At 37.9% G+C, this 15,632-nt stretch overlaps 1 protein-coding gene across 11 annotated transcripts in view; it reads left to right on the forward strand.

Moving 5' to 3' along the window:
- UTRN (utrophin) overlaps positions 1-15,632 on the forward strand; it is a 367,525-nt gene that overhangs the window by 126,107 nt on the left and 225,786 nt on the right. For 9 of the 11 annotated variants that reach the window (XM_061991642.1, XM_061991648.1, XM_061991644.1 and 6 more), the window contains 12 exons: positions 467-616; positions 1,908-2,069; positions 2,413-2,541; positions 3,010-3,183; positions 3,781-3,936; positions 5,436-5,606; positions 7,471-7,650; positions 10,245-10,373; positions 10,501-10,671; positions 11,230-11,379; positions 12,603-12,740; positions 13,538-13,690. In XM_061991642.1, coding sequence (XP_061847626.1) covers positions 467-616; positions 1,908-2,069; positions 2,413-2,541; positions 3,010-3,183; positions 3,781-3,936; positions 5,436-5,606; positions 7,471-7,650; positions 10,245-10,373; positions 10,501-10,671; positions 11,230-11,379; positions 12,603-12,740; positions 13,538-13,690 — 1,863 coding nt within the window. The remainder of the gene's footprint in view (positions 1-466; positions 617-1,907; positions 2,070-2,412; positions 2,542-3,009; positions 3,184-3,780; positions 3,937-5,435; positions 5,607-7,470; positions 7,651-10,244; positions 10,374-10,500; positions 10,672-11,229; positions 11,380-12,602; positions 12,741-13,537; positions 13,691-15,632) is intronic. The other 2 variants (XM_061991649.1, XM_061991654.1) reach the window with 1 other exon arrangement.

Consider the following 15,632-nt stretch of genomic DNA (forward strand, 5'->3'; position numbering starts at 1 on the left):
ATTCTATAGGATTGGAAACTTTTCAGCTAACTCTATTTAAAAAGTTCATGAATTTTATGTGTCAGTAGAATATTTAAATGTGTTGAATATCCTGGTTCTTCAGGTTAAATGAACATATTAGTCTGAATCTGGAATGGATATTTATAAGATCCTCCACCAAAAGCTGAATTTTACTGTATATGGTTGTACTGTACTTGGTATCAGGATAAATTGTACACCCTGTCCTGTGTAAATTAATTCCATCCAACACTATAGTATGAAATGATACAAAGAGGTGAGAAGTGCTGTGAAGTTTAATTTTCTGAAGCAAAATGACCACTGTATTTGCCTTGTGCCATTATGGATTAAGTTGTAAGTAGAGCACTCTAAAGACACTTGTAAAACCTCAGTATATGCAGTTAGGCTTCCACTGCTGAAAGTGTGATAAGATTCAATGTCTTGACCTTAAATTTTCTCTACTAATTAGTCCCTGGAATCAGTCCTGCGTCATCCAGCTGATAATCGAACCCAGATTCGGGAACTTGGACAGACACTGATTGATGGAGGGATTCTTGATGATATCATCAGTGAAAAATTGGAGGCTTTCAATGCCCGCTACGAGGAACTGAGTCACTTGGTAAGAATTTGGAGGAAGGGTTTTTAGCTCAGTGATTTGAAATAATTCTTTTTATAGCTGAATTCCTAGATGCAGGACTGCAATACAGGAAAAGAGGATAAACCTTCACAATGTTGTTAGCTGTTTTCAATTTGGAATAATGTTCCAAGAGCAAGATACCTTTTTCCTGACTCAGATCAGATTTCATTTTGCACACTTGTGTGCCCTTGTACTGCAGGGATGCCTTGGCATTTTTCCAGGAAATTTTGACAAAAAGGCATTTCCAGTCTCAAGAGGGCCAGCTCAGTAACAGGTTAATATTACCTTCCTACTGCCATAAACACTGGTGAATAGTTCACTAACATAAGTGACAGTTCCACTCTTGGAAGTAACTGGGAAAAAGTACCACAGAATTAAGGACCAGAGGGAAAACATTCTTCCTGTTATGTTGTTCCTTTCCTCTTCTCCTAATCTGGACTAATCTTTTATAGACTTAATGAGTAGAGGAAGACTAGCTGTATTTCCGCTTGCTCAAACTGTAGGATAGTTTTTTTCTGTCACTGACAGAGTGTAGTCATAGAGGGAATTTCAGTTGATACTTACTAGTGAGCAGCATGGATGCAGTGCCCTCAGCTGGGGGCTACAGCCTGTCATTTAAGTTAGCATTCACTATTGTTTTTCCTGTTACAACAGTACTTTATTGCCATATAAAAACTATCTGCTTTGGCAGCTGCAGCGCTAACACACTGGGCTGTTGACAACTTACCACATCTTTATATGTGTATGTATGCACACATTGGTCTGTGCTTGTGTTGAAAGTGGAGAATTTGTATGTTCCCATGCCAGTAGTGAAATTTCAGATGAACTTAGAAGTTCTACTGCTGAGACTGTGAACCTCATCTTTCACAGTGTAAGAGAGTTTCTTGCTTTGAAAGAAAATGTTCAAGTTTACACATCAAACAATATTGATTTGCAGAATATTACGAAGACTTTGATTCCCATTGAATAGCTATGTTTTGAAACTGGTGTTTCTAACAGGATCCCTTTTTCCTGATGGGATAGAAGAGACTTGTTTTTACCATCCTGTATATCTAGCAGCAGAACTCTCCTTCAATGCTGCTGTTTTTCAGTTACTGGTATGAATCATAGCAGGCTTCAAAAATGTCTGTCTTCTAGGGCTTACTTTTGCTCTTTTTAGACAGTCTTCGCAGCATAGAATTTCTTGAGTCTCCCCCACCCTATTTTGAGAAAGCTTAATGTAATTCTTACTGAATTACTGCTCCATCTTGTCTTACCTTTCTGTGTGTCTCAGGCGGTGAGCCGGCAGATCGCCTTGGAACAGCAGCTTCAAACCATGCGGGAAACTGACCACATGTTGCAGGTCTTGCAGGAGAACTTAGCAGAGCTGGATAGACAGCTGACATCTTATCTGACTGATAGGATAGATGCCTTTCAGATGCCCCAGGAAGCTCAGGTATTCCAGTGTAGCGTTGCATTATAAAATGTTTTGAAATATCTCATGATAGGGCTTAACCTAAACTTAATTCATGAAGGCTTCATTTGAGTCCTGTGCTGATGTACTAAGTGATATCTATTGTAATCTGAATTGTTTTCCTGTTTTAAGAAAATTGTATTGAATAGCAATCTTAACGGATTTCTGTTTAGCAAGCTGTCACCAGAGACAGAATACTTAAACCTGGTGATGTTAAGCTTTTACAGAGTGGATTTACTCCTGGTGGCTAGAGGAATCAAGTTCCTCTTCCCCTTATCTGCAAGAAATTTTTTAACATTTTTTTCCCATTTCTATGCTGTGACAGAAAATTCAAGCTGAAATTGCAGCTCATGAATCCACCTTAGAGGAGCTCAAGAAAAGTGCTCGCTCTTTCCTTCCAGCTTCTCCTGAATGCAGGTCTCCCCGTGGTGGGACTCAACTGGATGCTTTGCAGGTAAAAAAATGAGTTGCGCTAAGAATTTAAATGTGAAGAGTTTCTGACTTTCAATTACATACTGCTGTTGTCAGCCCATAGATTGCTTGATTTGGACAATTGAACCTCAGAAGTAGTATATGATTTTACATGCTTTCATTAGGAATCATGCAGCACTAAATGAATACAGAAGTCTGAATTTAAAAAATATCATGGTATAAATGCTGAAAGTCAGAAAGTCCCTGCATTTTAGTAGAATGGATATTTTGAAAGTAAATGAAGCAGAATTATAGTTCTTTTGCACCTTGGGTATTGATTAGGGATAGGTGATGGAATTTGTCCTGACAAACTTATGTACTGAGTTTGTGTACTGAGTTGTGGTAGCATGTGATGAGTTAGAGTCTTTGGGGTTAAATGCTTTAAATGTTACCTTTTGAAGTGCAGATACTAATTTAAAACAATCTGTTGACCTAATATTCATTAAAACAGAGAAAACTCCGTGAAGTATCTACAAAGTATCAGCTTTTTCAGAAACCAGCCAATTTTGAGCAGCGCATGTTGGACTGCAAGCGAGTTTTGGATGGTGTAAAAGCAGAACTTCATGTCTTAGATGTAAAGGATACTGACCCAGACGTAATCCAAGCTCATCTGGATATGTGCATGGTAAATATGCAATGTTCTTAACTCATGCTTGGAGAGTGTTTCTTTTGTTTCTTGTGTGATTCTTCTTGCATGAACTCTCTCATGAAGTAATTTTGTTTAAAGTCCTGATGAAACTGTTACAACTCTTTGCGAAGTGTCAACAAAACAGTAACTAAAAACTGATTATTCTGAGTGAGAATGTGGTCTTTAGTGGATTGCAGATCACAGATATGGTGGAGCAGTTGTTTTTGTATATGAACTCTTGCTGGCTCATCCCCATCTTTTGTAGAAACATTGCTCTGGGGTCGAGTTGATTTGTTCTTAGTATTTGAATAAAGGAACTACTACACATAAGATCAAGTACAGATCACAATTTACCTTGCCACATGTGGTGATGTTATGGAGTAAACACTGCTAAATTATTGGGATCTATTCTTTTTTTGGGGGGTGAAATTTTAAACTAGAATAAACTGTGGAACATAAGTTTGAAATCTTGGCGGACATTGCTCTTAATAGTTCAGTGTTTAGATGCAATCTGATGGTCAGGTTCCCGAATGAAGCAAAGTCTGAAAGTCTACACTACAAATTGATCCCTAATCTACCTGTTTGTGTTTTTAGAAACTCTATAAGACCCTCAGCGAGGTGAAATTGGAGGTTGAAACTGTCATCAAGACAGGAAGGCAAATTGTACAGAAACAACAAACAGATAATCCCAAAGGGATGGATGAACAACTGACAGCGCTGAAACTTCTTTACAATGACTTGGGGGCACAGGTAAGAAAAACAAATGTATATATGAAGATTTACCTGCATATAAATTCTCCTTTGTTTTGATGTCAAATGCTGTTTCAAGTTTGATTCTGAAGCTGATACTGTGTAGGCTATTTTCTACATCCAAGAGCCATCAGTTGAGAGCTGAAATATTACACACAACAGTCCTGTAGTTGTTCAAGGTCCTTGTGCTCAGAGTGTTCCTGGAGAGGAGGTAGCTCTGAAGAAAAGAATATTCACAGAGCTTTTATAATTCCATCAAAGCTGGCCTGCTATTCATTGAAATCTGAGCACTGTTTTACCTTCTCTTGTCTGTAAATCAGCCTGCAAGATAATTTTCTACCAGATTGTCATATGACAATTTTAAGTCAATGTAAATATTTTTGGGAGGTGTCATGGTTTCTAGTTGTAATCTGCTCTCAGTACAAAAGAGAAAATGCAGGCAAATCTGTGTTTCCCATGAACTTCATTAAATACTCCTCTGAGTAATTTTGAGTAATTGAGTATTTATTCAAGAGTAGTCTTTAAAAATGGTTCAGCTCTTCGAGGGGCCAAGGTGAAATAGGGGATTCTTTTCCTACCTAAATTAAGACAGAAGTCCAAACAGATGCATGCCTGTTTAGTGTTCTGTGAATGAAACTATGGATAAGTGATCAGATGACATTGTTGAAATATGTTGAAGTGGGCCCCAGGAAATATTTTCTTTTTATAAAGTGGAGAACATTTGCAAAGATGTTGATTCTAGTGGAACCTGTACATCTGTGACTCAACACGTAGCCAAGAAATTGCTAAAGGGTAGAAAGGAAGGGTTATTTGCAGTATAATGTTATGATTTTGTTTGTGTCTGAATTTTTTTTTTTAGATCTTCAAAGAAAGCTTTATTTTGAGTAAATTCATGCAAACACTAATCTGAGACAGCAGGCAATTTTGAAAAATGTGAATTGATACTGACTGCCGTGGTTGGATTTGTTCTCAAATCTGTGTTACAGTTTGACCAGACTAATTGTGTAGCTGGTGTGAAATAGAATTGATTATACTGCAGCAAACATCCAATTTCATATTCACTTTACTGAGATGTTTTCAAGGGCAGAGTAGATTTTCAGTAAAATTTTTCTTCACAGCTTCCTGCTAGCAGGTCTATCCCAATACAAAAAGCAGTGGAATTTTATGCTTGTGGGTGACTGGTTGGATTCTTATATCCCCTTGAGTTTCAGTTAAAGGTTCATAATAAAGTATAAATATCAAACTGGTGATTATTAGCTATAAATAAGTTGACATGCTGGTTTCTTTGTGTCCTTTTATATATTATACTTTGTGCAATAAGATGAAGATGTCTATAAAATTTTTTCTTTTCAGACTCCTTCCCCTAGTGCAGGATAGTCTTAAGATGCAATGATGTTGTATATTTGGGTAGATATCTTAGCTGGCTAGCACTCTTGATTTTGGTGTCTTTTAAAATCTAATTTTGTTTTGTTTTGTTTTCCTTTTTACTTTTTTTGTAGGTCACAGAAGGAAAACAAGACCTTGAAAGAGCATCTCAACTGGCACGCAAAATGTGGAAAGAGGCTGCTTCTTTGTCAGAGTGGCTAGCTACCACTGAGGCTGAGCTCGTGCAAAAGTCCACTTCAGAAAGCTTTCTTTCTGATCTAGATTCAGAAATTGCCTGGGCCAAAGTAAGCACTCTTTAAATATCCATGGAATAAATTTTTAATGTTATAGCAATACTTTGTAGAAATGACTGTGCATTTTCAAATCCCTATAACTTGTTCCTAAATCTCTTGCATCATGGTCTACTGAATCTACTAAGATTCTCATATTCAATACCTTATTGACTCTAATCTGTTTCATCTCAAGCATCTTGCTTCAAACCTAAATGACCAGTGAAATATTAAAGATATTACTATATGTTTGGTATAAGTACTTAAATGACTTATGTCTCTAACACAGCTGATAAGTATAATATTCTTAATTATCTGCGAATGCAGTTTTGTGTCGGGACAAATAATTTACCATTGGAGCAAACAGTAAGTTACTTGACAATTTTAATGCAAAAATGAGCTTAACTTTTCAAAGAAATAGCTTTGCCTTTAGAATTGTGATTTAGCAAAAGAAAAAGTTCCTCTAATTTCCCCGTTTTCTTTATAAACTGGAACTTTCCATGGAAGCAGGTAAATGTACTATAATTATTCTGAAACAAAGTATCTACTTTCTCACAGTGTAGGAGCTTTTATTTGTAATAAGTGGAGTTGGCAACAAGTGTCGGTTGATGCAGTTCAGCAAGACAGATCTTTCCAGATGTTTTCACCTTTTACTTTTGGAATAGGACTATGTAAAATCTTAAAACTTGAAAACTTACTCCATTACAAAAATATCTAATTATAACCTGTTCCCAGCTGTTTTACTTAAGGTTAGCAATTATTAGCACTGTACTTGTGCTGCACCACCATCCCTAAGACTTCTTTCCAAACAAGCTTACTGAAGTGTACTTACTGTACATTTGTAAACAATACAAATATTTTGAGTTCTGCACCACCAGGAGGACAAGCCCTTTATGTTGCATGCAAAGTTTTCCTTCCTGTCATAAGGTTTTCTAGAAGCCATTTAAAAATCTAGAAACTTGAGTATTTATTTCTGTGTCTAAGTGATGGTAAAATAGTAAGTTATTTACTTCACAGGTAATAAAATGTTCAAGGAATTCAGAAACCAGTTGTGATTAACTAGGTTCTTGCATAGACTGTATACCGATAAAGTGCATTCTAAATAGCTAGATGTTATCAACAATAATTACTGATCTTGTATGGCAAGAGGTGCTGTTTTCCACATAGAAAATGTGTACTGATATTCAAGAGATGACACATTACTTAATTTGTATACATTACTTAATTTATTTGCGTTCTTTCAAAGAAGATGATTCTTTTTAGACTGAAACGGCTATTTAAGAGCAGGGATAACACAGAAAAAATATTATAGGTAAAGATATATATGTTTACATGTCTTCATATAGATAAGATGACACTAGGGCTTCTGTAATATGCAGCAAGTTTGAACATACGCAGTAATGAGTGGTGAGTCTCAAAAGCATTCATCCTTGGCCTACCACTTTCCTCATTGTTGCCCCCTGTAAAATACTCCAATAGGAAAAGATACAGAGATTCCAAAGTGTGTCTTGAAAACTGTATTCTCTGTGGTGTTTGACAGTACAGAAAATACCCTTTTAAAAGTGCAGAAAAGACTCATATCACATGATATGTGATTCATTTGCTTTACCTACATAATGAGAAGGAACTGTGAAGATATAGAACAACAAAACATAAAGGTCTCAAGCTAAGTTATTCAGGATACATACATTATGCTTTCATGCTGTCAAAAAAAATCACTGCCTATGGAGAGTGAATATAAACAGGTGATTTTACTTGGTTTGATTTTTCTGGAGGGAAGGTCATCTATGATACTATGTTTCCTGTGGAGGTGAAAATCTCATCCTTGCCCTTGAGATGAGGAGCAGTGTTGCAGCACTAATGGCTCCTCTTGTTTCAGAATGTGCTGAGAGAGCTGGAGAGGAGGAAAACTGATCTGAAGAGCATCACAGAAAGCTGCACCGCTCTCCAGGCTCTGGTAGAAGGGAGTGAGACTTCCCTGGAGGAGAAGCTGTGTGTCCTTAATGCTGGCTGGAGCAGAGTTCGAACCTGGACTGAGGACTGGTGTGACACTTTGTTGGTAAGTTGCAAGTGTGAGAAATAAAGTGATTCTTCCTCTGCACCCTTGGAGGAGTTGCAGTCTTTGTTTCGCTTTGTTGTGATATGAGGCTTCTGTGATGCCTCGTGGACTAAAAGGAACGTAGAATGGGTATCTTGTTACTCTGTAGATAGAGAGGTATTAAGTTTATATACAATGAGGAAACTGCTTTGCAAGCATTTCAGGTGTGCTGATAGACATTGGTGCTATGTGGTTGGTATTTGTGGCTATTGCTCATTCAGTAGGAGGTGAAAATACAAAAGATGTATGAAAGTGGTGAAACTTATGTAAATATCCCAGGCAAACAGTGAGGCAAACCTGCTTAGTTCTAGAGAATGAAGGTTAAACTTTTTTCTTCTTTTGCCATTCTTCTGGCTTCAGTGCTAAGTCTCTCTTCTGGTTTCTTGCAGTCCCCAGGCTTTGTGATATAATTCTTCTCTTGTGTAGAAAACTCAGCATAGGCTTAGTGAACATCTGTATGCATCTGTTGTTTTAATCTCTTCTTTCTCCACCCCCTTAGTGTGCCACCAAATTACATTTTTAATCTTTTACCTTTATTTACAAATTTATGACCTTATGACTCTTCCCTTTTAATGTTGCATACTTCCTCTGTTGCTACACCAATAGTGCTAGCCTTTGTTGTCCACTTGTTATTTAGCCCCTAATACAATTGTTGCTACCATAGTGCATAGAAGTAACTTATTAAACTACCTGCCATTGCACACAGACTGAGTAGATTATGGGGCATACAAGCATTCATAAAACTACTAGTGGGTTTCTTCATTAACTGATAGTAGCTCTTTCTGCTAGATTAAAATGAAGGGGAAAGACCCAAGTTATTGAAGTGTCGATTCACAACAGATTAGTTTAGAGCCCAGGAGATGGATCTTGTGTTCTCTGTGTAATTTTCTGTAAGCTCATAAATTTATTCATCTCAGTAGAAACCAAGGGAACTGGCTCAAAAGGATTGCTTCCCATGAGGCTGCTGCATATGCTGCTCTTCATTCATCCTGAAGGAAACCTCTGTGCCAGCTCCAGCATGAACAGTGTATTTTTTGTGTCAATAGATTTCTTTGAGACCTAGATGATGACTGTTTAATGGATAATTGATAACTTCCTAGTGGTGTTCAGCAAAGCACTTCAGGCCCTCTGTAAGCCTATTGCTCTTTTGGATGCCCATAACTGCAAGTGTTTAAGAGTATGCCAACTCAGAGCTAAATGTCTGTTTGCCTAAGTGGAAGATGGCATGTATTACACAGCCTAAAGCTGCAAGTTTTGCTAAAGGACATGAAACAGTCTGTAATTCATGCTAGTATCAGAGAGATATTTTCAGATAGTTAAAGTATTTCTGTGGTATTCATCTAGTTCTGACAATCCACCTTCAGAAGCTCCTGATACGGGCTGAAAGTGTGGAAACTTTAGTGTGTACCTAGATGGTGAGCCCTGTGCATCTTGTCCAGTGCCTGATGTAGGTCCTACTGTTTGTTTCATAATCCAGTGAGGAGTAGTCAGGTGATTTTCCTTTATTTTGTAAATGCTGTAAGGATGATCCACAACTAAAAACCTTCTAAATTATATTAATACTCATATTAATATACTCAAGTCAAATTACTCATCTGACGGTGAATATTGCCCTTGTGCTGACTTTGTTAGGTTAAATTGTTCTTTCACTGTGGGAAAGAGGATTGCTAAACCCTGGAACGAACTTCCCAGGGTGGTAGTGGAGTCCCCATCACTGGAGATACTTAAAAGATGTGTATGTGAGCTGCCAAAGGATATGGTTTAGTGATGGGCCTGGCAGTGTGAGGTTAGTGGTTAGACTTGATGATCTTAAAGGTCTTTTTGAATGATGATTCTATGAAGATACAAGTTTCTTCATGTTAACAGAGAAAGCCATAGGTGTTTTTTTTGTTTCATCCTCTCCCTTTGTTTTATTATGAAGTCTAAAAGATCACAACTTAACTACCTTTTTTTGGGGAGTAAGAAGCTGTGTGCCTTAAGCAGGAGGTACATCTCTGATAGCTTTGTGTTGCTGCACAGAATAATGTGTTGTTTCTGTCTGTGGGACTTAATGTTACAATTTGCAGACCTATATAATGTGTCTGCAATGAGGTGACTTTTCTTAAAAGGAAAATTTAATCAGTAAAATATCAAAACTTGACTATTGTGATTTGTAGGTTTTGATGTATTTTGTCTAAAAATAAAGAAACCCACAACAACTGGACATAGTGTCCTGTTGTATCTGCTAGTGGTAACTGAAAAAATTGTGGGGTTTTTTGTTGCCTGAATTGGGATCTGGCTGTAATGTATGTTGTCTATGTTTAGTTGAAAAAACACCTCAGCTGGTTGCTTCTCTTTCATAGAAATAAGAAATACAGTCTAATTTTCAGTGTTCCTTTCTGTAGTGTATCCAAAACACTTTGTTCCAACCATCTCCTTTTTACTCATAATGGTGATTTTGGCAGGCTGACTTTTCGGTGTGTTTTTTGTAGGGGTTTTTGGGGAGTTTGTGTTGGATTTTTGTGGATTTTGAAAAAAGTTTCTAGCACTGATATATTTTCTTGTCTTTTTTAAAGAATCATCAGAGCCAGCTGGAAATTTTTGATGAAAATGTGGCCCACATAAGTACTTGGTTGTATCAGGCTGAAGCCTTGCTGGATGAGATTGAGAAAAAGCCAGCAAGCAAGAAGGAGGAAACTGTGAAGGTAGGACATGTTACTGTCAAGTAATTGCTTCTAGATTCTAAATGACATCTAGTTTGCTGCCTTTTGTGGTCTTAAAATATTTTTTCCTTTCATAGGGTAACCATTTGCATTTTCTTTCACTTCTTAGCGCTTAACATCTGAGTTAGATGATGTTAGTCTTCGAGTGGATAATGTGCGTGATCAGGCTCTCATCCTCATGAATGGCCGGGGGGTGTCATGCCGTGAACTTGTTGAACCCAAACTGACAGAACTGAACCGTAACTTTGAGAAGGTGTCTCAGCACATCAAAAGTGCCAAGGTGAGGATCAGTGAGCCCCAAGAGTGCTTGAGTGTGGGCGATCTATGTCAAAATGATGATAAATAGCTTTAAGGGATAAATCTTTGTGTTAAGACAGCACTCTGCTGCTTTTGATTCTTTGAAGTGCAGATAATTATAAGTGAAAAATGGACAGATTGCTTTTAGACCAACTGCCTTTTTTACCTAAATAACGGGTGATGACTTGAGTTGCAAGGGAAAATTTACAAATAACTGTGTTATAAAGGTTCAGAAAAATGTATATCTTGCGGTATATATTCACAAGAACTACAGAGCACCTCTGTAACCAAATGTGACTGGAGGTTTTCTGTTTTAGGAACAAGATGCTGAGATGGGAGTTTGAAAGTAGAAGCTTCGAGTTACCTGTCAACAGTGTTCAAGCTAACTCTCAGTGTTAGATTAAATAACGCTTGCAATTTTCCTTTTACTGTCCTACTAAGCAGTTTGCCTGTTCATGGAGAATTACTTTAAGTCATTAAAATGTGTATGACAAGTCATACTAGATTTTCAGCTTGAAAAATGTTTTATATTGTTTTTCAGATGCTTATTGGACAGGAGCGGCTTCCCGCCATGTCAGAGTCCCATGAAATCAGAGTAGCACTTCCAGACTTAGAAAAATTTGAGTGTGACATACAGAACATGTTAAAAGTTGTGGAAAAGCATCTGGAATTGAATGGAGAAGATGAAAAGGTTTGTGAGCAACAGAATTAAATAGTCAACTAACTTTTTATTTTGTCCATGTATTATATTCCTTCAGACTTCAAATGGGAATTTTTCTGACAGTCTAAGATAGGAGTGTAAAAAATGAACAGGATTATTAGGTTGATGGAACCATTGAACAATTTTCCTATGCTTTTCTCATAGCTGCTGCCTCTTGGCTGTTGCATTCAGAGTAACTAGTCATAATTCAGTCTGTATTTTCATCATGGTTTTATATAATTCAGGTAGTGAACTTTGATTTTCATTTATATTCTCTCTTCAAAGAAGCTGTTTATAAGGAATCCTTTCTGTAAAAGTAATAGGAAGCAAACCATTTTTTTCTTCATATCTGTCTGAATTTAAGTTGAAAGGATTACCTAAGGCAGTTGAGTCACAATTTTGGACCTCTAATCTGTTGTATCGGGTAGATTTTTTTTCACTTCAAATATTAACTGGTATAATATATTGAATTACAGTATATAGATCAGGTCAGCAGATGCTTGAAAGATGAGGTGCCAATAAGAGTGTTGTAATATGGCTCATAACAAGTCCAAATAAGAAATTGGAACAAAATTTATCTCTTTCTAGATTCTTAGCTAAGCTCTGCTCTTCACCTGTGCAATGCTATCATACTTCTGTTTGCATTGTGTCCACAAGCCTTGTTAGCTACAAAACCTTTTAAAGTCCTGCCAGGACACACTGTCTGCCTTCCTTTTAAGCACATGAAATACTATAAACTGAGCTGGAAAGCTGAACAGAAGTCTATGGAAAATGACATGTATACTAGAGAAAATGATTTTAAAAAGGCCTCCATGGAGGGACCTATTGTTATAGAACACACCCTTCACATTGTGCTGTGTTTGTATTTATTACGTTTTTGGTTTCTTGCTGTTCTACTCTGAACTTGTTGATTATTGTCAAGGAATGTTTAGAATAGAAATGGAGCTGAAGTCCATAGCACCTTCTTGCTGTGGCTGTTAATTGCTGGCTCATTGAGCTCCCTGCAGGGCATCTCTCTGAAGTTTATGGAACGACCAAGTTGGGTTTTAGTATTTGGTAGCTGTCGAGGAGAATCTCTGCTTGAATTTGTGTGGTTCACATCTGGATAATAAAACAACAGTTTAGTACAATTGTTTTTTATACCTGAGCAAGTAATTAATTTTGAAAACCATATCAGAGCTTTCTGTAGATAATACAGATTTGTGTGATTTTAGCTGGATCAAGAAAGAGCTCAGATTGAAGAAGTATTACAGAGAGGAGGACAATTGTTACAGCAGCCTATGGAAGACCATAAGAGAGAGAAGATCCGTATACAACTGTTGCTTCTGCAGAAAAAGTACAACAATGTGCAGGTATGATTATGGTAATTACTATAATTAAAGCTCATTGATACAGTCTTTCCTTTGGTATCCCACAACCTGGTTATGCCTCTCTTTTAGTATGTAAGATTCTCTGGGGAAGAGTTAGATGTGCATACACCCAATTTGACTCTATGAATCTTTGCAGTTGTAAAAAAGTAATTTTGTCATTCCAAAGTGCTGTAGGAATGTTTTATTTTTAAAGTCCTTTTCCCAGCTTCACGAGACATCCCTATATATGTATTTACACAGGTGGGCACAGCAGGTGGGTATTTTCTTCACTTGTCTTTGCTGGTCCTCCAGCAGAGGTTTGTCTCCACTACCAGAGTGTGTGAAAAGCGACTACCTAGACACATGGACACAAACATATTTATTGACTTCTCAACTGAAGAGATTTGTGTGAAAATGAATCTGCTCCTGAATTCCTCTTGCTTTCTGTAGAGGGCTGTTATCAGCAATTGCACACTCCAATATGTTGTGTTGCTGTCATACATATGCCATATTAAAAATGGTTTTTGTTGTTTCTTGGAAAAAAGGGAGATTTATATTTTTATGCTCTTAGCTCACCTGTCTGAATCATATTTGGTAAGGTTAGAAGTAGCTCAAAGGCAGGGTGGACCCTAGCAGTGACTTTGATTACATGGCTGTGCAGATAAATAGAATACAGTTATTTTAAAACCATAAATGGTTCTTATTGCATGTTTTGAAATTTGCTGCTTCAAATGAATCCGTTGAGTATTTTTGTTTTTTGAATGTGTAAGACTGTATTTTCCTAATACACTGGATTGTAGGAGTGCAGGTCATTTCAAAGGAGGCAGGTGGTGGAACTCTCTCCAGTCTTTTCCCAGTATAAGAAGGAACATGACAGTTTAATGAAGTGGCTGGATGAAGCTGAGCACCGTCTGTCAGGGCTGCAAGGTGTGGAAAATGAACAAAAACTACAGGTAAATAGACTTTTTTCATAGAGCAAACAGAGTGAACACTGAGTTTTAAAGATTCACATATTAGGGGTTTATGACTGTTATTTTGACATCTTCTTGGAAAGAAGTGTGTTCAAAATTACAGCATTCATTTTTCATTAGGAAATTATCTGCATTTACTAGTTTGAAATTTCAACATAGTCATCATAGGTTCAAGGTTAAATATAAGAAAAAACTATTTCACTGTGAGGGTGACAGAGCAGTAGAACAGGCTGCCCAGAGGGATTGTGGAGTCTCCTTCCTTGGAGGTCTTCAAGACCCACCTGGACATGTTCCTATGCAACCTGATCTAGGTGAACTTGCTTCTGCAGGAGGGTTGGACTAGATGATCTCTAAAGATCCCTTCCAAACCCTACCATTCTATGATTCTAAGGTACTCCAGTCATCAGGCCCAAGTCTTAGAGTGTGATCTGGGCACTGTAGTTGAATTGTGACAGTTTCTCTTGACAGTCTTGCTCATGGGGATTATGCTTAGCAATTTTTGATATCATATCTCAAACAGCCTAATTCAATGTCTGGTTGATGCAGGTATGAGCAAAGCCTTGTTTGACACTTAAACTTGGTGTCTCTGGATCCTGTGTTTGGGATATCATAACTGCTCTGATAGTGAAAGGCAGTATCTCAAGTGCTTAGGGAATGATAACTTACCTTGTGATTGATATTACTGTACACAATGAAGGGTAATAAAAATGACAAAGGTTGAAGTATTTCTGATAAGTTATTTGTGATAATGTGTGTGTGTCTTGACAAACAGTTTCAGAGCTGATTTGTCAGACTTTGACATCCTATTAAAGCCAAGAAAGCTGTATGTCTTAATTGTGGAGGGTACAGATAACTTCAGTGATTTATTTTTGTGTGTGTGGTTTGTTTTTTGTGGTGGGTTTTTAATTTCTTTTTTCTTCTTCATTCTTCAAAATGCTTGGCTGCATGGTAATTATGTTAATATTTTAGGCAATAATGGTGTGGAACTTTGTGATGCATTGAGTAATTTCTTAGACAAGCTTGGGGGCTAGTCAATCTGTCAAGTAGTTCTCAGTTTCTATGTGTGAAACTTCATAATGAAAGCCAATCTAGCTGTTTTTCACTGCACTGTAATTGTTCAACCCAACACCAATTAACTTGGTGGGGTAAAATGCTCTGGTTCCCTATGAGGCCCTTTGAGGCTCTGTAGTGGTTTAGGCCCATCAGGGAACAAAAGACCATGATTAGCCTCAAGTACCAAAGACCTTAAGATTTCTGAAGGTCAGGGAGAGCTTAATTGATGCTTAAGGTCCAGGACAAAACAGACCAGGCTTCTCGGCTTGGGGAAGAAAACAGAAAATAATTTAATGTAACATCAACTAAAACATAACCATAAAAACCCCAACATAACAAACATAACACAACACAGAGTGGTACAATGATAAAAAGTCCGACCAGCCCTTTTAAGACCACTTTCTCCCCACTCCTTCCCTCTTCCCAGGCTCAGAGCTTCTGCCATTTTTCTCAGAGCAGGTGGACTCTGCACCAGTCCTCCCTGCAAGTCTATGGGATACCTCACACACACAGCAGCCCTTCATGGGCTGCTACAATGTGCATTTATCCCAAAAGCTGCAGCTCCTTTCTGCCTCTCGTATGAGTCTGCTCTGTGGTGCGCAGGCTCTCCAGCATGGCCTGCGCCATGGCCACTTCCTCACACAGTCTCTTGCCCGTCTGGGCACACTCACACGGAGCTGCTGGTAACTCTCAGTCCTGCCATGGCCCTGCAAGGAGTTGCAGAGGTACAGCCTGCATTCTCACCACAACTTGCAGAGGGGTCTCTGGTCTGGTGCTCCTCCTTCCTTCCTCCTTCTCTGACTGTGGGGTCTATGTGGTCGCCTCCGTCTTGTATCACTCTTACACCTCCTGCCAGCACTTCAAATTCCCA

This window comes from Colius striatus, chromosome 2 (assembly GCF_028858725.1).
Source record: "Colius striatus isolate bColStr4 chromosome 2, bColStr4.1.hap1, whole genome shotgun sequence".
NCBI classification, from domain to species: Eukaryota; Metazoa; Chordata; class Aves; order Coliiformes; family Coliidae; genus Colius; species Colius striatus.